We start from the raw sequence: 22,456 nt of genomic DNA on the forward strand, positions 1-22,456 counted from the left end.
AGCTGTCAGGGGAATCAGACTGGAGAACTCCCGCAGTAAGGGCAGCTGGAACCAAAGCGGACATCTTTTTTTTTCCCACCCCTTAGATTCAGGATCTCATTTTATAAGATGTTTTGGTCTCTGAACAAATCTTACCCCTTGGCTTCAATGCCTGGACTACAGACTGTGCAGTGTTGGATGGGTGTTATTTTCCCAGGCCAAGACATGTGCCTTATCCCATTGCACATCTGTTGGTGTTTTTTTTGTTCTGGGTGTTTTTTCCTCCCTTGCTTAGCAGCTGCTGCTTTTCCTAAACCAAAAGCAGTGTCTTCCCAGTCTTGGAGTCCAGTGACCAGTAATTGGCCATCAGCAAGTTGCTTATTATTGTGGGACTGCTGCTTTAAAGCTGTGTCCATATTTTCAAGGCCTGCACTTGAGTTGTATGTCATAACAAAAGACAACATGTCCCAAGCTTAGGTTCATACAGCAAGTTCTTGTTACAAGTTGATCACAAGCCTGACAGGAATAAGGGCTTCAGGTGTGCTCCTGGCATGGCAGTGCTGTTTTCACTGGCCCACTGGGTGCAGAAATGCTTAACCATTGTTTAGTAGCTATGTTGTATTAGTTTGCTTATGTTTGAGTTGAAAACAGACTAATTAAACCCTGCTTAGTGTGCTTCTACTTCTATGGGAGCAACAGGCCTCTGCTTTGGCTACAGTTCAAACCCAGCACTCATGGGTGGTTGCAGACTTTTGAGTTCAGTGGCTGCATCTGGACCTCCTATGTTTTTTTGTAATGTTGATTGTGGGTTTGGTGGTCATTGGCATTTTATACGCCTACGTCCTTCTTGCCTGCCTGAGGAAAATAAGGATCTGGTTTCAGCTGATCAACTGTGTTGTGATCTTAACAGATAATATGAGTGCCGTTACTCATGTTTTGGTGGTGGGGATGCATGGTTCATAAGTAAGATGGGTTTTCATTCTTACTGTGCACACACACACAAAAAAAATCTTTTAAGTATAACTTCAAAATTATTTACAACCTCCTCTCCTCTAAATACAGATATTTAGTCATGTTGCTTCCTCGCAGAATGAGGCAGTAGAAGTTTTAATGGCAATGGCTGTACATGAACCCAAATTCTATGTACTGCTTTATTTGCCACTCAGACCTGAAAAATGAATGCTATGGAAACTCAACAGCATGCTTTAAGCTCCATTAACAAGATTTTTAGTAACAACTACTCCAAATATTTCTAAACTTTTGCACACAGATGTGTCATCAAATTGTTATCTAATTCTTGAATATTAGCAACAATTTTCCCTGTGCCAGAGGCTTATGAAAAGTGGAAAGAGATTTTTCTTGTCAATGTACTTTTTTTTGTCAACAATGCCCTATTCTAATGTTACATAGAAAATAAGGGCTACTTATTATTCCTCTACTAAGCCCCACCTTCTCCTCAAACAGTTGGTCTGTATCTGTAGGAACATGAGGATATTAGATGGTTTCTTCTTCTGTGTAAAAGCTTACAAGAAGTCTCTCTTTTCACTCATTTAAGCTGACATTGCTAACATGTTGTGTTACCTAGAATTATTCATAGGTTTGAGAAAAATGTTTAGTAGCTTTGTAAACTTTTAGAAGGAGCTTTTGTGTTAGTTGTTATTCTTACCACAATAGTACTCAAATAAAAACAAAATCACATCTCTATTTCAGAATAGAGTTCTTCCAGAAGAGGCAGGCTATAAGGCCAGGAGGTTACATTTCAAACAAACAAAAAAAACCCCAAACTACAAACTTGCAAAATTGCTTTTTTCCCTTAAGCATTAGAACTTGATGAATTTAAGACAAAAGCATGAGAACAAGAGGGAGGGAGTTGACAGTGTCACATGTGTGAATCCTTTGGAGTTCTTGGGTTGCCTGTAAGCTTCTGTTTCTACTTAATCACGTATTGTTACTGGGTGAACTTTATATGTGAATGTTTAATATTACTGCAGGAATAGCATAAAAACTTATTTCATAATAACTGCTGCTAAGCTATGTTAACACACATTGTAGGCATTACTTTTGTGAAAATTATTCAAAATGTAATTTTTATTTAAAATGTTAAAATACTAAAGCCAAGTGTGATACCAGAAAAGGAGTGAGAAGTACTTCAGCAGCTCAGCTCATAAAAGACAATCCCTAATCTTCTAATTAATCTCTTCAGTGTGTGATTTCAACCTTTTACTTAATTTCTGAAATACGATCAGTCATTCCAGTGATAGCTGGATTTCTGTTTGTTGCCTTGCTCTTGTATATCCCTCTTCCATGTTAGTCTAGAAGGCAGTAGAAGACAGAAGTTTCTTATGCTGTTCTGTTCATTTTGTTTCCCTGGTTAGGGGGTTTTCTTTTATGATTTTGTTGTTGTTGTTTTTTAAATCAAATATTCCTAATGTAATATCCTGGAACAACACAAGCCTTCAATGTGGGGACAAGTCTTGAGATTTTTCAGATAAGCCTTCATGAACACACCTTATAATGGGGAGGGTAAAGGGGTACTTCTTATGATTAAGCTCTAATTATCAGGGCAAAAACTGTACCTGCTTGTTTTCAGTATCTTTGTTGAAAGTTATGTACAAGATATCATAAAATGTATATATAATAATAACTGTATAATTAACTCAAATATTTTCAATAGGCCTGTTATGCTGCATCTGCTGTTGGATATTTGACTGGCAGGTACATTGCATATTTATTAATACTTGTAATAATATGATATTAACTGTGCTAGACTCAACAGCTAGAAGCTAGGAATGATTTTTCTGTTTTGGAGCTGGATGTTCTTAGCATGTGCAGATGTAGGGCAGTTAAAATGGAGCATGAATTTTAAAATAACTGTCAATCAATATTGATGACCGATAAGCAGTCATCAATATTTCTATTGTTATGATTCTGGGTAGGAACAAGGAGGTGCTTAAGCTACTTAATATTGTCCATCTCATAACTATCTTTTTCCTCTTTTAACTTCTGGATAGTAGTTTAACACCACTGGTATGAGGGGCAGAAATCATGCCACCTATGTTTCTTGCAACTTGGTGGACCTGCTATACCTTAATGTTATCGTCTTGGCATGTTATTCAACAAATACGTTATGAATACAGAGACTGATCATATGCCTTCCAGTCTCCTCTGTGCTGCTTCTGACATGAAATACTGGCTTTTCCTCTTCTCTGCTGCATTTTCCTCTTAATGTTGTTGGGAAGCATTCTGTGGACTGTGACTTGTGAGGTGTGCTTCTTGGGTATCCCATGGATCCTTTTCTAAAGTAGACATCTGGTGTCTGCTTGCTCACAATTGCAGACCCGATGATGCAGGTGATCATTCCTTATTCTGTCTACAAGCCTGACACCTGTGTTACACAGTTTTGTATGTTTTTTCTTCCTTTGAATAATCCTCTGGAAGTAAGCTGTTGGTTTTTTGTTATTTTGTGGGGGTTTTTTTTGTTCTGATATGTGAAGAGTCTGTGAAGTTACTAAAGAATGCTCAGTGGTTAAGAATTGTCATTTTTGTCTTATCACCTGGAATAATAAGTGCCTCTGCCTGAATTAAACTATAATAAAATTTGTGTTGAATCAGATGCACTTCTTCCTTTGTGAGCTTTCTTCATTGATATCAAGTGTTAAGGTGCAGTTCAGAAAACTGCAGACATATGTGGCTTACCAAATTCCATATAAGCAAACACTAGATGATGGAGTAAATACAATAAAACAAGTAAGGAGCTGTGTTATGATGAGCCTGCATATGTTGCAGACCTCTGTGTGGGTGGCACATAACAACTGTTCACTTGCTTTTTCAATTGGGTTGATACAGCTAAATGATTTCTGATTCCCCTGTCTAATATAGTCCTTCATACAAATGCCTTGCTATTCTTGCATTTTGATGACATGAGTAAAACTTTAATATTTTATATTTCGGCATCGTACTGATTTTTGTTGGTCATTTATTTGGTGTTCCCTGTGTTCACTTTCCTTTTCTCTCTACCTCTTTTTTTCGTTTGTTTGCTTTTCTCTAGGCCAGGAGTATGTCTTGTAGTGTCTGGTCCAGGTTTTTTACATGCACTTGGTGGGATGGCAAATGCAACCATGAACTGCTGGTAATTTAACTACATTTTCCCTTTAAAATTCTAATAATTGTTTGCTGTTATTTGTTGTAGCTGTTGAGCTCCACAGTATTTAGTATAGGACTTTTCCCCCCCCCCCCCCTTTCTTGTGGGTAATGAAAAGGGGATTCTCCATTTATCAACCCTAAAAGTAATTTATTTCCATTTTTTGTATTTGCATGGATAAATTTCTCCTTTTTGTCCTACCCCATGATGCATATATTGGAAAACCTATCAGTATGCCTGATCGTATGGATAAATTTGAAAATGAAGTCAATATTCTGCCTGTAATGCATTACTGATTGTGGAGAGTCTTAGAGGTTTTTTCTTCTAAGTTTAAATCCACACTGCCTTTGAATTACTGTATTTAATATGTGAACAAATTGACAGCTGCATGGTTAAAATCCATATTTGCTCCCCACGCAGACATCTAGAGTGGTAATTAAGTATTGAGTTAAATGATGTACAGAGTGATAGCATTTACTCCCACAAGACTTCACTGAGACACGACAACTTTAGCTGGTCTGCCACTGAAAGCTGTATGAGGTATTTTGGGTAGAAGCTCTGGTAATACTAAGCGCGCGTGATCTGGAGCATTAGATTAGCAGTGGCTGATGGACAAGGAAACCTCGGTAGTGGGAACGCTGACAAATCAAGTCTCTGACGCTTTTAAAAACGATCTCTAGTGTTCAAATTCTTTTTTAAAAAACGAGTTATTTACTAAAGTTTTGCTATCCATATTGACCTTAGATTAAAAAAAAGATCCCATGAAAACCTTACTTTTGGACAGTCATGGATTTGGTTATAAGAAAGTAGCATTCATGGCACTTGCTTATGGATTTGCAGGAGATGTTTCTGTTTTCTCACAAACTGAGTTTTGTCTGAGATGAGGTCTGTTTACCTGACTTGATCTTGCATAAACCTGTACTCTTGGCAAAGGGCGATCTAGTTTGGCAGAATATTTGACAATATAGTAAGAAGACTGGTTTTCACTGACCAAACCACAGTGCTTGGCCGATGATTTTTCCATTGGTCACGTCAGGCTTGCCTTTTGCCCACCATGTGCCAAAAGGAGACAAGTAAGCATTTAGAAACCCTAAATTTAGCCTAATGAAACTAATTTTCCTTGGCCTCTTCATTAGTAGGCACCTCCACTGAACGTTTGAGAATCCCAAACATACTTTCTGGTTTGCTTTTGGCTGGCATTACCAGCCCTTGTTAGAAAGGGCTTGTTAGAGAGAAAGACTAGGGATTTTTCTGTTAACTGATCAGTTTTCTGGCCTCTTTCACTAGTCAGCAGCATGAATACTTGGGCAGGCACTACGGAGAAGAGCAAGGAGTAGCCCAAGCAAAGGAAAGAGATAAAAATACAGTACACGTTGAGAGGTTTGGTTGCACTGATCTAACACAGACTGCCATGAAAACTGACATAGGCCCATATCACCTCTGTACCTTTCTCCTGGCCGTGTACTCCTGCTGCTTGTCCTCTTGACAGCTCTGGCACTTACCTGCCCCAGCAATCACATTCAGTTCATTATTCTGACAATATTATTCAGATCAATTCTGATCAGCTCACTGTGTAGTCAGGCAAGCATCAAGCACCTAGGCGAGAGAGGGAGTGGGTTATGCAGCTGGGAGCAGAAGTTAGAGAGGTCTTACCCTCTCTGTGGCATCAATGTGTTAAGTCTCCTGCTTTATACCATCCCCTTCCAGGAAGTGGCATGAGGCCGCCAATTGAGGGCAAGGTTAGCCCTCATTGGTACCTCCCCCATGTCCTGCAGTTCCATGTTACATGTTACACCTGGCATTGTTAACATGCTACTATGGCTGAGCTTTGGTTCATTTCTCACAGAAGTAAGCTAATAGTTGAACTGACTGACTCTGCTGGTTCTGACTCTGAATAACTCAGACTAAGTGATAGTCCTTAAAGCTTGGTCTGAGTTGTCCTTCTTGAGCCTGGAGACCTGTTCTTCTAATTCTGCTCCATTTCAGTCTCTTCCAGGTGAAAGAAACTACTTCTGTATCAACTGGAAGAAAGTCAAGCAGTCTGATGGCACAATTTGCTATCAGCTGTGCTTTTTAGATTGTATTGCCTGAGCGCAGGTTGGCTGAGTAGAGGAACCTTTGGTTTACCCTGGGAGCTTGTCACATGGATGTGTAGATCTAGCCAGCTAGGTAGCTAATGAGGCCTCGGTAAACTGCGTTTCCGAGGGTAAAACCTTGTGATATTTCATGTTAAAATTGCCTGCAGTGCTGCCTCCTTATCTCCTGCTTCATTCTGAGCAAAAGTTTTTGTAGCTCAGTTTGGCTGTGAGAGTAGGCTCCAGAGAAGAGTTTTTGACAATTGTAAGATTTCAGTGTACAGTAGTATGGTGAAATACCATACTGAGGTTGCAGCTGAAATTTTTTTCAGTTTACTAAAGTTCTTCTGCAAGTCCATAACGCCTGCTATTCATATTAGTTTCATTGTAGACAACGTAATTCCTGCCTCACTGTTGTTTTTGACTTAAACCACATGCAGTAATAAGTGCTGCTCTTAAAAATGTCTGCAGTATTGTGACAGTAGTACAATATGATGATTTCATTGGGGGAAAACTTTCTGGTTACAGTTATGTAAAGTTTCAAAGAACTGCCAGATCTTTTCAAGGTATAGTTGTTCGCAGTTGGCTTTTTTAAGAAAGTAGAGCATTCAAGAGAATTGTATTTCAGTATTGGGAAGAGTAGTCATTTTGGTTTTTAAAACATTTAAATAAATTTGAAAAAGGTAGGTGAAAGGAACATAGGCTTTGTCACTGTGAAACACACTGGTTATATGTGGATAGTCAAAATCATTTTGCTGAGAGGAGAGAATCAGCAGAATAAAATATCTAGAGTGTATACCAAATGGATTTTCTATTAGGATTTTTCATAGAGGTGAGATACACCCTGAAGTTCTCATCTTGCCACGTCAGGGGATTAGAACTGAGATTTTTTTGATTTGTGGCAGGGAAGTGGCCTGGTTATGAAGCTTCGATCTGGATACACATATCCCCAAATTTTATGGGTGATTAAATTTAGCATTATGCATTGAACACACTGTAATCAGCTTAACACCTCGTATAGATAAATGCAGTCAAAGGAAAGATGGTATCTGAAGACAGGTTGTTTAGGAGAAAAAAACCTAGGAAGGTATTGATCCAATATTTCAATTGAGTATGGATGAATAAGCCAGCTTTCTCTTACTAAGTCAGCATTTAGTATTTAAGAAGTTTGAGTTTGACCTACAAACTGAATGAAAGACCAGTTTTCATTCACTGTAGGAGAATAATTTTTTGTATTTTGTGGAAATTATAATAATAATAAAAATGTGTTCCTTTGGAGTGTATAACCTGTATTGTAAACTAATGCTGCCTTTCTCACACAGCTGTGAACTAATTTAAGAACAGGACCACTTGTAGGCATGTTAAATTTACGTTCATCTCTTCGGTCTTTTTTGGGGGGGTTTGGTTTGGGCTTTGTTTTTTTTGTTGTAGTTTGGGGTTTTTTTGTTTGTTTTTGTTTTTTAGTTAAAACTGAATGCAGAGAGAAGTGCTGTCAGGTACTCAGCTAATTTCTGCTGTGCTCTAAATTGTATATAAAGAAAATGTAATCTTTCTGAAAAGATTGTTTCCTACTCTGTTTCTTAATTCTAGTGTTTGTGTACACAACAATGCCTCTTATGAACAAACATCTTAATACTTTATAGATCAGTCAATACTTTTTAGCTTTTAAGATCAGCTGTTGCCATTCCTTTCAAACCACCTTGTCACCCACATTATCAAACTATCTAGCAATATGACTTGGGTTTAGAATTTTTATGCTAGATGTGGATCACTTAATACAGCCAGAATGTCCTAAAACTAGTGACCCAAAAGGTGCTAGGAAGTCAACTGTCTGACACACTGATATATAGAATCCCCTCCTGTGTTGTGATGGACACTTTCTGTTCCTGTTGAGATCTCTGGATGCTGAAGGTGCACAACATCCCAAGAGCAGTAGGATTTGACCATCAGGAGAGTTTACAGATGTGATTGCAGTTTGAAAAAAATATATGCTTAATGTTGGAGGGGTTTAATTTTTTTTTAATATATTTTTCTAGGCCTTTGATTGTTATTGGAGGCTCTTCTGAGAGAAATCAGGAGACCATGGGAGCTTTCCAAGAATTCCCACAGGTACATAGACGTACAAAAAGATTTCAGTTAAATTGTTGTTTCTTCATTACTGTAAGAATAACAATCCCAAACAGACCTTATAATGCTGTTGATTTGCTCCATCTACTGGTTTAAGATTGACAGTACACAAATACAGCAGATTATTTGGAATGTCTCTGTCCACAGTCATGTTAGAATTCATGCTCTGTTTTAGGTTCTCAGCCGATATAAACCGCTGTTGTCTGTCAGTTCTGAGGTGGAAGAAAGCAAATAAACGTTCCAAGAAAAGAAGCACCACTTTCTGGGAAAAACTACCTAAGCACTCAGTTGAATGAGTGTGGCTTTGACAGTTCTTAACAGCAGAGGACCTGTATCTTTTTTTCCCCCACATGGAATTTTTCAACCTGTTGCTTTCCATTTGACCTTTTTTCTGTTTTATTCATGTTGAAATGAAATGGAAATGAGCAAATCACTTTGATAAATAAATATAACTACTATATGCGTTTATTCAGGTTGAAGCTGGTAGGCTGTACAACAAACTGTCTGTCCGCCCAAGCAGTCTGGAAGTTATTCCTGCTGTTATTGAAAAGGTATGAAAAAATACTGAATTAGCAACAGAACATCAAATAACTGTCTCCTACTGTGTAAGCTTGAGGGCTTATTTTTTATATAGCTGTTACTGTGAATAGTTTGATCCTGCAGATGTTAGGTGATATTTGATTGAGTAAACTAACAGCTAGGGGTTTTTCCTGTGAACTGTGCTCTGGAACAGGTTAGAAATATATTCTGGTCCGATCTGATGCTTATGGATCCCTGAAGCGTTTTTTTGTTAGCTTCGGTCAGAGCTGGAAATTTCTTTCATAAAATAAATTCTTTTAGGAGGCGAAATAACTAGAAATGTAATACTACAAACTTGAGCTCTTTCACTACTCTTGTTATGTGAAGGAGATTTGGGGGGCGGAGGGGGGTGGTAGAAATGGTTCTGTTTGGATTTTGGGGCTTGTTGGTTTGGTGGGGTTTTTTGAGAAAGTGAGAGAAAACACATCCTTATCTCAGTGCTTCTGAAGGGGTTACAAAACCGTCTTGATACTGCTGTAGCAACACTTTGGCCATGTCAGCCTAAACTCTGCATACAATGATACTGTTTCCAGTATCACACTCATGCACATTCGGCAGAGCATCTACCTGTAGTAGAAGAATTGGAATCAAAGGTAATAGAAAATGGAGGCATTGGTGGTCTCGGTTTTTTTCTATTTTGTTTTTGTTTTACTTTAAATAGAATTCAGCATGAAAGCTTAATTTAGTATTTCCAAACACAACAGCTGATAATGCAGTTGTATCATTGTAAATTAAACAAAGAATTCATGGTCTAATACAGTGCATCTACTGAAAGGCTTCAGCTGGCATATAAGGGAAAATGTAAATAGCTATCAAAACTCAAATTTATTAGTATAAATCAATCCATGAGAGCTTTCCCTGTGGTGGTTCAGCAATATGAAACAGCATGTTCCTTCTCTGCCTGCAGAAAGGTTTTCTTGGTTTTTTTTACACATAAATGATTTTTAAAATCCTTTCAAACAGTGGCTAAAACTGTGATTATCTGTTTTCTAGGCTGTAAGAACCAGCATATATGGTCGTCCAGGTTCCTGCTATATTGACATACCTGGGGATTTTGTGAATCTTCAGGTGAACAAGAGCTCTGTCAAGTGAGTAAAGATTATATTTGCTATTTTTCAAGTCATTAAATAGAAGAAATTTTAGTTTTAAGTTACTTTTGGGGGTTTTTTTTTGTTAAGAATAAGATAAACAAGAGTGAGAGGTTTAATAATTTGCCACAAGGTTGAAATGATACTAAAAATCCAGCTTCTGAATGTAATGTTCCAGCATAACATGTGGTATAGATGATAGTTTGTAATGAAATGTGTAAAAAGGAATGAATTAATATGATGTCATTTTGTAAACCTCTGGAACAACACTACCTATAAGATTAAAGAAACATGCAAGAAAAACTTCAAAGACTTTTAAAAAAAAAATCTTGTGATAAATGCTGTAATATGGCGTGTAGCAGCTGTGGTTTCATGCTAAACAACAGGTTTTATCTTTCAACATTTCTTGTTTTGAATTTTTAAAGAGCCTCTCTCGTGTTGCTTGGCTTCCAGGTACATGGAATGCTGCCTGCCACCTCCTGTCAGCATGGCTGAACACTCTGCTGTATCCGAAGCAGCATCTATCATTGCTCATTCCAAGCAACCTCTGCTAATCATTGGCAAAGGTAACATGCTTTGATGTGGCTTTGAACTGTACAAGTTCTGGACAAGAACAATGACCAAAGTGATTTCTTTTCCCTGTAACTGTTAGCCATCTCCTTTTCACTCTCTATTCAAATAAAAACAAACAAACAAAAAAAGCAAACAAACTTCTTCGAAATTGGATGTTAAAATCTGCTCTGGTTTTAGAATATTTTTATTCTGTTGTCTTTATCATCTAGTTTAAGAGAAAAGTCAACTGATAAAATACAAGTAGGAAAAAATCAGATAACCATTCTCTCAAGCCTAGAGCCAATACCAACGGATCACTTCCAAAATGCCAAACAAATTCTTTTAGCATACAGAAGTGATATTCTCTGTCTGATGCTCTGGCATATATAGCAAAGGTCATTTTTTCCATTTGGACTTACTGAAAGTGCCAGCCTACCTGTGTGGAGACATGAACAAGACAGCAGATGCTGCTGTTATTGCTGTCTTACAGACTTCCCGTTCTACTCTGACAGTGTATTTCATTTCTGAAATAGAGGTGTCCCTAAAGATAGAGGATAATTATTGTCTTATTTACTAATTTGTCCCTCCTTGGGGGATGTTAGTCACTGCAGTGGTGTTTCTGTGGATGATACAGGTCTGCTAGGAATAGAATTGAAATAACTACCTTGTTTCACCCAGGCTGTTTTCCTGTAGACGTGGGTTCTATGTTTAATCAGGGAGTGAAATGATGGAGATGAGATTGATATTATCATTGAGTAGATAATGAAATAGTAAACAGAAGGTAGATCAGGAGAGGGTTTATTTGGTTTGGGGTTTTTTCTCCCCACCTCCCTCTCTGGCTTGATACACATGAACAAAAGGGTGTTCTTTGAAAGTGGAAGGTAGAAAACTCAGAAATACATAGATATGTGTTTTGTTGATGTCAACAATTGAGAATCTACTTAACAAATATATCTGGACTTTCTGCTATATATTGTTAGCAGAATTTTTGGAAGGAACACAGAAGTTTATACTTCAGGATTTAAGACTCATGGACTTAAGTCATTGCACAAGGATCAGTCAGTTATTCTAGATTGCCTGGGGAGCCTTAATTCCACAGCCTTGTACTGAAGGTAGCATCAGAGTAAATATGTACACAAACACATATCTTTACAAGGTCTTCTTTGAGCTTCTCTTTTTTATTAAAGGCTTACAATAGACCTGTTTGGGTAGATTGTTAATGGAGCATGTGATACGACAACATGCGATGACATTACACAACACAAAGGTCATCTGTTGCTGCTGCAGAAGTCTCTGCCACATAATACCAAACTTCACCCACTCAAAATTGTCATTTTACATAAACAAAATCTGCCCTGCTTTATAGAAATAGCTAAATAGTTCGGCTGAAGTGTTTAAAAAAAAAAAAAAAAACAACTTCGTCAAAAGTTGGAAATTAGAACCCAAATACCTGTAGTTTGGCATGTTATGTTTTGAGTTCTCCAGAATGAAAAATAACAAGCAGCTTTCATAATGGGAAGTAGTACTCTTTATGCCACTAATGTAATCAGATTAATTGAAATTCAAGTGAATACAGTAGGTTTCTGTAGTATTAAGCAGTCTCTTCTATTTCATTTAGGTGCTGCTTATTCACGTGCTGAAAACAACATCAGAAAGTTGGTGGACCTTTGTGGACTGCCTTTTTTGCCTACACCAATGGCAAAAGGAGTAGTTCCCGATAATCATCCAAATTGTGTAGCTGCAGCAAGATCAACGTAAATATAAAGCAAGGCTTCTAATCGTAATGCCTGAGAAACAACTAGGAATTGTGGTGGTCTACAGATGCCAGGGAAGACAAAATGCATACACCAAAAATCTTTCAACCACATTTTGCACCTCATTTTAGAGCACTGGAGATCTTGCTTGGAAAGAGACAACAGATTTAGGTGGATCACCTTTGACAATGCTTAGAGTGCTGTCCAGGAAGATACTTTATCTGAGAGCTAATATTCTGTAACTATGAAACCTATGGCAAGTCTATGTATCAATGTTGTTAGTATGCATTTCATGACATAAAATGAAACTGGTAAACAGATTATGTTAAACATTTAACTTGGAGCGCTAGACAAACTACTACTACTTTTGATTTTAACACCATAAACAGAAGCTTAAGTTGCACACATTGCAGTTGAAATCTTGCTATCTGCTGTCTCTGTGTGGTGTTCGCAATACACAGTCACTAAATTGCACTTTATTTAAAAAAAAAAAAAAGTATTTCAAACTAGACTGAAGGACTCTGTTTAAAGTAACTTATAAGAGCTCTTTTTGGCTTTTGGCAAAATTAATGTGAATGAACTATAAGAACCCTACTAGGTATGAATATGCACATAGGCAGCTTGCAGATGGAGCATTTATATACTTTGAGATTAAAATATTGTCCATTGTTGAGCATATTAGCTTTATCACTGCTAAGCATGCTTTTAGAAAAAATGGAGAACAGAAGAATATACCAAATACTGTCTATGCAGCTGAAAGGGAAATTAACAGGAGTCTAAACTGAGAGGTCCACAACAATCTTAATTTTGGTGCCCACTGTCACCAGTAGTTAGTCTTTTGCTTTAACCTCAGTGTCATTATAGCATCTTGTTAGTCTCCTAGTGCAATGATTACTTTCCCAAACACAGTGTATTCAGACAATAGTAATTAATTTTCTTCTGGAGTTCCTAAACTCAAGAATGTCTTGATGATTGGCTATGTAAAAGGATATGTGGTTTGGGGACTAAACAAGCAGCTCAGAGAAAGGAAGGATTATTTTCTGGGATTTGCTGCAGTGGTTAGGATTACTTCTAATTTTGAAAACACTATTAAATTTAATAATAATTCCTCTCTATTGGATTCTATTGTTTCCCTTTATTAGGGCATTACAGCATGCTGATGTAATCATCTTGCTTGGTGCAAGGCTGAACTGGATTTTGCATTTTGGTCTTCCACCGAGGTTTCGACCAGATGTAAAGGTTATTCAGGTAAGCAGGAAAATTATTATTGCTTGAAGGAAGTCCTCTGCTTTCTAGTGTTGCCTAGAGCAATTATCACAAATTATTTTGGTAGTGTGCTACATGTGGCAAATACTGCCCTGTGGACAGTGCAGTGCATACAATTATGGTAGTTCTCCAGAAATAGTTCTGATTTTTTTACTTCCATAATTCATCTAAAAATGGTTACACCATTGTTCCAGCTATCAAGGACTTGGTGCTGCTGTAATGAGGAGGGCAGACACTCCTGTGTAGCTGACTAATACAGGATTAGACTCATGATACTTGTGTGATCTTTAGAGCACTGGAATTTTCATGATTGAAAGCAAATTTTCTTGAAATTGTGAAACCTTTCATACCATTTGACTGTGCTCTCAGCTGGATTTTTTAAAAAATAGAATCACTTTTAGATCCAGAATCAGTCATTATGAGAGCTCAGTCACTCAGAAATGTTAATAAGAAAAGAGGAAGAAAGGCTATTTAACTAATTAATGTATTTGTCAATCTGCCAGCTCTTAGTAAGACAAGTCATTAAATCGTTTGTGGCCTTAAAATCTCCTCCCTTAGAGACTGTGATCGAAGACTGGCCTGCCTTCAGTGATCTGGAACATAATCTCAGCTTCCAAACTTTGTATCTTTTCCAGAGGAATAACATAAATTTTTAAGTTACAATTCCTTTTGACTTGTGAAGTAATACATCTTTTATGTTTCCTTTTTCTAAGGAATGTAAAGAAAAATATTATTTTTATCTCACTTAAAGTAATTTTTTCACTGTCAAGGGTTAGTATTAAAATACTAATTCAGCTCATAGTCTCTGTGACCTGGTCATAAGTTAGTGTTCCATGTAACCTGAGAGGTCTCCTACAGCACTGATAAAGAAAGTGGGGAAATTTCTTCAGTTGTCACAATTTACTTCTCAGTTTCTTCATACTAGCCAAATTCTTACTGCCAAGTAGCATACACAAAATTTTCTCAGTAAGAAAATTGCTGCTTTGTATAGACTTTAAGGCTATACATAAGCCTAGATTTTTAGCTCTCGTAATTGTTACTAAAATTACTACCTTCTTCTCCTTACTGTTCGAATAAAGTTCTATACTGTCTGTAAGAGCTTGAAAGAAGCAAGCAGTCAATTTTAAGGATATAGATGAACTTTTATTAAAATGGGTATGTACCGTAGGATTTGACTTTATTTAAAGTCATTGACGTCATTTCAATGAAAGGCAGAGGAAGTTATCTGTACAGCCAAAACAAGGTATGAAGACATTGCTGGACAATGTTCCTCACTTGAACTGAAAAAAAAAAATTCTCTTTAACAATCCTTGAGTTAACGGTAATCTTTCTTTTTGATATATAGATTGATATTTGTGCAGAAGAGCTGGGGAATAACGTCAGGCCAGCTGCAATTTTATTAGGTGACATAAACGCCGTGACTAAGCAGGTAACGTCATATCAAGTGTCCTCCTGTTTTGACCTTAATTTCCTGTGATCTATACAAGTAAGGTACCAGTTAAACATAGGAAAAAAAAACCCAAACTGTTCAAGGAAAAACATTTTTCAGGCAACGTACTCATGCTGTGCATCCAGACTGTTCCCAAATTTAAATGTTAAAGATTCTGATTAGTGTTACAGGGATTGTGCTGGGATCTTTCATGATAATGTTATTCTTGATGCTCGTGATGTTTGTTTGGTTGGGTTTTTTTAACATGTTGAAAGAAATCTCTGCAACATTGCAATGTTGTTCCAGCTCTTAGAAGAATTCAGCAAAAGACCATTGAAATATCCATCTAATTCAGAGTGGTGGAAGAGGCTGAGAGAGAAAATAATGAACAATGAGGAAAGGTCAAAGGTAGTGTAATATTCACGTGCCTTAATTACTTCTGACAGTCATGTCACCCAGACTTTGAAAATTTATACCATTCTGGTACAGGCTTACTCTTGTCAGGCTTATGAACTGTAAGTTAAGTCTTAATACTTAACTGAAAGTTAAGTACTCTAGGTTTTGTATAAATTCAAAATGTGTGGAAGTCTTTGAACTTTGGGATTGGGTTCTTAAAGCCGGTAGCAGAAGACCACAGCCAGGGCTGTTGTGTTATGGGCAGTGACTTCTAAGCAATGGCCAGGTTCTCCCTACAAGTACTCAAAGGGGAACATAGCTTACGTGAAGATGCATTCTTAGTTTTCTTCCGTAATTGTGCTGTTTAGCAATGCTGGTGCAATTGTAATCTATGTTAAAAGCAAGTAGCTATTCAGGCCAAAAGACCACAGATGCTTGGCATATGCCTAATTTTATGCAACTCATATTCTGCAGGTTCAGACGCATGTTTCCAAGGTTGGCTCTAAAATAAATTAATTCAGCAGATCACTCTTTTTAACTACCTCCCAGCAGACAGATGACAGGTCACTTAGGATTATCAGTAGTCAAACCTATGTGCAGAAAAATTTCACATGCCTTTCAGGTTAAAGTGAGTTTTAATAGTTTCCTGTTAATGCAACCCATGCAAGGGTTGCTGAGCTGACTGAGGTGCTGATAAACACATTGTGTCACCAGGAGAGGTACAGGAATGACCTTGATGTAGTGCATGGAAGACCAAATACTTCAGTCTTACCTAGCTGAGTGCGTTTTTATTTCCATTGTTATTATTTCTTGTCTCAGTTCTGCACCCTATTATTAATTCTATGCATAGGAGTTACTAATACCTCTTATTTTTAAGGGATTAGCATTACAGAAATCCCTGCCTATGAATTATTACACAGTCTTTCATCACATCAGAGAACTGATACCCAAGGACTGCATCTTAGTAAGTGAGGGAGCAAACACCATGGACATTGGACGAACTATGCTTCCAAATTACCATCCCCGTCAAAGGTGTGGTATTTTCTTTGTTGTGCTGACTCAACAGGCTAGAGCTATGTATAAATGTTTTAATTTAGCTGAGAAGCATGATGGTCCGGAATTTTTGTAATCTTTTTTTAAAGGTTCTAAATAAAAAATAAAAGTTTAGTATGTTGAGAGAGGGGTTAAGGGAAGTTTTCCACTCATATACTGATGACCTGTCATAGCTTTTAACAGTTCTGTGCGGCTTGACTGCATGTACTACAAAAGAATGATGGTAGTTTCTCACTCTTCTGTGGAGAGTGAGGAGCATCATGTTGAATTCCTTGATCTAGATATTTATTTCTGTGCTCAGAGTCTGTGGTAAATATTGATTTTTAAAATAAAAGGAATTGTTGGGATTCTTATGTTGAAAAGAATTCATATGAAGAGTGTTTCTTTGAAATGCACTTAAAAACAGGGAAAACTTAAGAAGAATCACATAATTTTGAAAATTGGATCATATATTGAGCACACGTTCATGTAAACCTGCAGGCCTAAAATGTAGGCACTCAAGTTTGGAAATGTTGGTATGTTACTTCAAATGTGTAGTCTAGTTTTAATATAAGTAGGAATTAAGTTCTGTTTCTTGCATGGAGAAAAAGGTTAATTCTGTCTGTGAGGTAAAACTTCTGATCTGACTGTGAAGCTTGTGCCTTCTTGTGAAAGTAGTGCTAAAGTCCCAAATGAACCTAAATCTTTACTTTGTAAACAAAAAACAACCAAACAAACAAAAAAACACCCTACTTCCAGTGAACTTGGGGTAAGAGTTTGCATTTTTTCCCCCGTATTTGAAATAAGGACACAGTAATGTTAATGGTTGTCTATTCAGATTGCATTGTGCATATCTGAAAACAAATTTAAAAAGTTAACCCTAGAATAATCTAGTTCTTTATGTACTTTGGTATCCATTATGTGCTTCTGACTGGAACGATCTAACTTAATTACAGCTTTCAATTTGATTTCGAAAGTTGAACAGAAGACTAAAATTTGAACAGCAATATTTAACCGATGGCTTTCAGACTTCTACTTATATTTTCAAGGAATTAAATATAGAAAGATTTCATGTAGTCTGCCTATCTCTACAGTAATTGAATGTTTTTGAAATATTGTTACTATGCAAGCCAAAAGCATACAAGAATAGTTCTCTATTGTAGTACAACTAGTGTATAAGAGCTCTTAATTTTAGTTAGAGTTCCAGTACGTTTATATCACTTAAAACATTTGCAGTCATATCAGATGCTTGACTGAATATAATAATCTATACATCTGGTATCCCTTTATACCAATTGCTTAGGAAACAGTATTTGAATAGTATATGGCAAATTATTAAAAGTAAAGATAAGTCACCATGGGTTAACTTAAAAGTTTGAGTAGAAAATAAAGGGATAGTAATTCTGTATTCTCCCCTGTAGGCTTGATGCAGGTACTTTTGGAACAATGGGAGTCGGACTGGGTTTTGCTATAGCAGCTGCAATGGTAGCTAAAGACCAAACACCTGAAAAGCGAGTCATCTGCGTAGAGGGAGATAGTGCTTTTGGATTTTCTGGAATGGAGGTGGAGACTATTTGCAGGTAACTGGTTTTTGTTCAGGAAGACCCTCTTTTTATATCGCAAGGATCAATTTAACTAGAAGGCCAAGGATGCTGCTGTTAGGTGGGGTACTCTTAAAAGCAAATGACAACAAGCCAAAAAATATACATGGTCATTTTTATGCTGTTGTGACATAATGTGTTACCAGTGACGAGTAGATTATGTTTCAGGTGGAAGTGAGGTTTTTTTTCCTTTTAAGGAAAAGTAACACTTAGCACCTTATACAAAGATGCAAGTATTTCAGAATTCTTCCAAATACATCTTTTTGTAGATACAACTTGCCAATCCTGATTATTGTAGTAAACAACAATGGGATTTACACTGGTTTGGATGCAGATGCCTGGAAGGAGATGTTAAAGTTTGGAGAACCTGCTACATGGTAAGCATCTTCAAAGTATGTCCTGTTAATTAAAGAAGAAGTGACAAGAATGGTCCTTCTCTTCACTTTTAATTCTTTGTGATCCATATTGATATTTTTCACAAAGTGAACTTAGTCCTAGGCTACGTTCATATAAGAATGAACTAGTTACCAAAAGCAAGTCACCAATCTTATTGCAGACTATAGTTTACACAACAGTGCAGTGGAGAGGTGACTCTGCATTAGTTGTCTCAGGTTCCTGCAGCAGTTCAGGCCACACAGTACAGAGTTCATAGTGGGCTAATCTTCAAAATCATGATAATCTCCAAAATTACCTGAGACCAGTGTTCTGCTTCTGGAGCTGTGATCTCTGTACCAAGAGGACTAGGCTAAACCTTTGCTCATGAAAATGAGTATGCTACCCTATAAACATAGCTTAAGTGGTACAGGAAACAGTTCTTCCAGCCCAGAAGAATTCATCAGGCCAGCACAATAATCATTTTAAGCTATAAAATCAGTGCTGAAGTAATTAAATTGGTCAGCCTGGCAATTCTTCTCTGCCATTAATCAGAGGTTTTGCTTTTTGTTACAGCGTACCTCCGGTTTCTCTCCTGCCAAATTCACACTATGAGGAAATTATGTCTGCCTTTGGAGGTAAAGGATACTTTGTTAAAACACCAGAAGAATTGCAAAATGCTCTGAAAGCAAGCATTACTGACAAGCAAACACCTTCTCTTATAAATGTCATGATTGATCCACAGTCTGAGAGAAAGAAACAGGTATGTATATGTCTTCCTTTCTTTTTCTGCAAGCTTCATGTGGGCAAGCCTCTGAAACCCTCAGGAAGTATCACTAAACTGCAGAGAAGGCAGAGTAGTTGCAAGGCAGAAAGATTGTCTTTACATTTGGGAGATGATAGAATGGCTGCTGTTACACTGTGCCATGTGCTTTCCTTGGGGTTTTGGGTTTTTTTTTTCCTGTTGGCTAGTATTTGGCATAGTGTCTTTAATGACTCTCCAAAATTTATGGTTGTACATTTCCATTCCTGACAAAATGAGATTAAATGGTTTTGAGCACTCTTTATTTACTGTGGATTCTGTCTGGTGGTTAATGCATATTTGTATCCTGTTCCTCTTACTGTTTGTCCGTTCTGATATGGTTGTTGTTCTGGGGTTTTTCTGCTTCCAGGAATTTCCCTGGCTGACTCGTTCTAACCTGTAGCAGAAGATGAAGATAACAGTGGTGCAAGGCAGTGCATTAAGCAAAACTAAATTGGTTTCCAGAAGTGGAACTCTTTTTTACATAAGCTTTGGAACAAAGTTGGATTATAGAACTGCTATTAGAGGAATCTTTAAATGCTGAAATTAAGTAATTGTAAAATGAACAAGACAAATGTGAATGCATACCAGGCCTTCTAGCAGTTTGTATAGAAACACTGATGATAAAATGACATACTTTTTCTTTTACTCAGTCGTACCCATCAAGATTTGTGAATTAAAATCTTGGATGTTCTGAATGAAGGGAGTAAGCTGAGAGTTTTATACTGACAGAAACATAGAAAGAAGTCTTTGGCAGTCTGCAATAACTTCCATTTTAAACCAACTGCCCGCATGCTACTTGGCTTTATCATAAAAGGACCAAAACAAAGCATCTTGTTGTGAAAAAGTGCTGATTGGCCTCATTTTGCATTGAAGTCATTGGATTGATAGTCATTTCGTAATTTTACAGGTTGCTTTTTCAGCTTCTACTACAGGTAGAAGTAGTGTATTAAATATACAGACTTACTCAAGGGCTGAGTTTCTGTCTATTGCATTTGTTTTTGTTAACTGGGACTTAGTGCTTGCAGGAAAACAAAAATCTTAGATTTTTATTTGAAGCTTTGCTCTTTGCAAAGGCAATATCATCTCTGTAGGCAGAAAACAGGATTGGATTTATTAGTGAGATTTCCAGGATTAATAGTTCATAAATCATTCTAATCGGAAGCATATAAAAAAATCCCACCACCACTGCCAACAACAAAAGAAGACCAAAACCAAAAAAACCTCACCAAAACACACAAACAAAAAAGTGTTAGTCATGAGCTTCATGTTCGGTTTGGCTGGCATCACACAGCAACCACCAGCACTCATGCTGTGGCTGGCTGATTGTGCAGCTCTTCATGTAATGCATTTACTGTATAGAAACTTGGTGCCCAGCTCGCACTGACTGTGATGCAGAGCTAATATTGAAAGCACGTAATTGGCCTACCTGAGGTTGTGTCTACTGTGTTTTCATCTGTTGTTGCATCTGACAATCTGACTTAGAGCTCAGACTTTAAAAGTGAAATAGTTCTTTCTCTATGCTTCTGTCATGGCCTACAACAACTAATGTTCAGTATACTACTAAGCAGATTATTTTATATTTACATCTGTTCTTAAATGCACTGGGAGGTTCTTTGTTACATATGTAAAAGGGAAAACTCTGGCTCTGATTTGGATTTTGATTGCTTTATTGTCTATTATTGCATTGACATTTAGTGTTAGTTAACTAGTGGAAGGCACTTGGGTGACCCAAGGTAGAGGAGGACTGGGCTGGCAGAGGATCCTGGGCTACAGTTAGGTTTGCAAAAAAGCTTGGCTTATTAATTCTTGCACTTCAGTCTGGGTCTGGCACAAGGGCAGGGGTTGCTGTTAGGCAGAGGAATGTCTCTGCACACTCGGGCCGAGAGGTAGTGTTTGACATGAGCAAGAGTGCCGCAGTCTGACTAGAGGTACCACTACTTCTTACATGTGTGGGAGTAGCCACACGGCACTATGAGTGCTTGAGTCAAGAAAGATAATATCCTTAGGAGGGCTAAGAAGTGCAAGAAGATAAAATGCTTAGAATGGATACAACTCATGGGTGAGTGTAAGGCTGCTGAGATGGCAGAGTTGCTGTGTTCTGTGGTGGGCTCTGCAAGGAATGTGGAACAACATTGGAGCTTGTTTCATTCTCCTTTTTAACTCTCAAAAATTGATTTTTAGTATGTTGCAGTGATTCAACACAATCCATTATGATGATGTAAAACATCTGTAAGAGTTAATGCTGGGACTGACCGCAGGGGAGATCATTTGCACTGGATAAACAAATGCAGAAATTCTTGTTTTATATTTGAAAATTAATAAAAAGTTATTTTCATACTGTTTCTCCTTCAATGAGTGTATTTGAATTTTGTCAGCATTTTATGTCAGCTGTTAGAAATCAGCTTGTTGGATTTTAAGAAAAGTTGTTGAATAACCACAGTAACATGCACAATTCATTTTAAGATGCCTGGAAAATGGAAAGCAAAGAATTTAAAACTGGGGAGGTGATAACATAATGGATAACATCAGTTTGGATTTCACTGAGCTTTTAAAAAGCTCAAAAAAGAATTAACACTGAATTTCTTATAGCTTTAAAGTAGACTAATATCATGATATGATAGAAATTCTTAGGTTGTAATGATTAGGTTTTCTGAGATGAGAGAGTGCACAATTTCCATATAAAACCAAGGAGAGTGAAATCTGTACTACTTCATTTGTATAGCTTACCTGCTTTACCGTGGATTGGTTTGGTTTTTTTAAAAAAATATTTTTGTTTTACTTTACTGTGTTTTACACCATGGAATTGCATCTAAGAGGAGTTTTAGGCAGATGAAACTATGTGAAAGAAAACAGTTTTAGAGATGATGCAGAACCAAAGTATCTCTGAAATGTCCTAATTTTATGAAAATGAGTGAAAAATTACAGATGTCGCACGTCTGGGGAATGCTGACTGATGTGACTTTAGCCATCTGGAAATTTTTCTTGAAAGCCAGAGCATGGAATTAAAGGTATTGAATAGACTCAAGACACCATACTCAAGAGGAAGAAAATGCCAGGGCCTCAGCTGAGGGAAGATGCTGTGGAAGAGGTACTGAGTGTCATTTACTGAGACATAACAGGAGAAGTTAGCCTTTAAATAAGGCACAGTTCTGAGTGTTTTTCTTATCATGGCTTTCAGGTAAATAAAGAATATTTGAAATTTTGCTCTACCGGTTATGGGTGACCTCCATCAATCATTACTGTAGTTCCTGTGAAGGTCT

At 37.3% G+C, this 22,456-nt stretch overlaps 1 protein-coding gene across 1 annotated transcript in view; it reads left to right on the forward strand.

Moving 5' to 3' along the window:
- Positions 1–21,538, forward strand: part of HACL1 (2-hydroxyacyl-CoA lyase 1) — a 25,923-nt gene extending 4,385 nt beyond the window's left edge. Inside the window, exons 3-17 of the mRNA XM_064444328.1 lie at positions 2,654–2,694; positions 4,028–4,108; positions 8,232–8,304; positions 8,796–8,873; positions 9,895–9,989; positions 10,443–10,555; positions 12,160–12,295; positions 13,438–13,543; positions 14,907–14,990; positions 15,297–15,398; positions 16,264–16,418; positions 17,840–17,998; positions 18,289–18,396; positions 18,968–19,154; positions 19,564–21,538. Coding sequence (XP_064300398.1) covers positions 2,654–2,694; positions 4,028–4,108; positions 8,232–8,304; positions 8,796–8,873; positions 9,895–9,989; positions 10,443–10,555; positions 12,160–12,295; positions 13,438–13,543; positions 14,907–14,990; positions 15,297–15,398; positions 16,264–16,418; positions 17,840–17,998; positions 18,289–18,396; positions 18,968–19,154; positions 19,564–19,596 — 1,551 coding nt within the window. The 3' untranslated portion in view covers positions 19,597–21,538. The remainder of the gene's footprint in view (positions 1–2,653; positions 2,695–4,027; positions 4,109–8,231; positions 8,305–8,795; positions 8,874–9,894; positions 9,990–10,442; positions 10,556–12,159; positions 12,296–13,437; positions 13,544–14,906; positions 14,991–15,296; positions 15,399–16,263; positions 16,419–17,839; positions 17,999–18,288; positions 18,397–18,967; positions 19,155–19,563) is intronic.
- The last annotated feature ends 918 nt before the right edge of the window (positions 21,539–22,456 follow it).

This window comes from Phalacrocorax carbo, chromosome 2 (assembly GCF_963921805.1).
Source record: "Phalacrocorax carbo chromosome 2, bPhaCar2.1, whole genome shotgun sequence".
NCBI classification, from domain to species: Eukaryota; Metazoa; Chordata; class Aves; order Suliformes; family Phalacrocoracidae; genus Phalacrocorax; species Phalacrocorax carbo.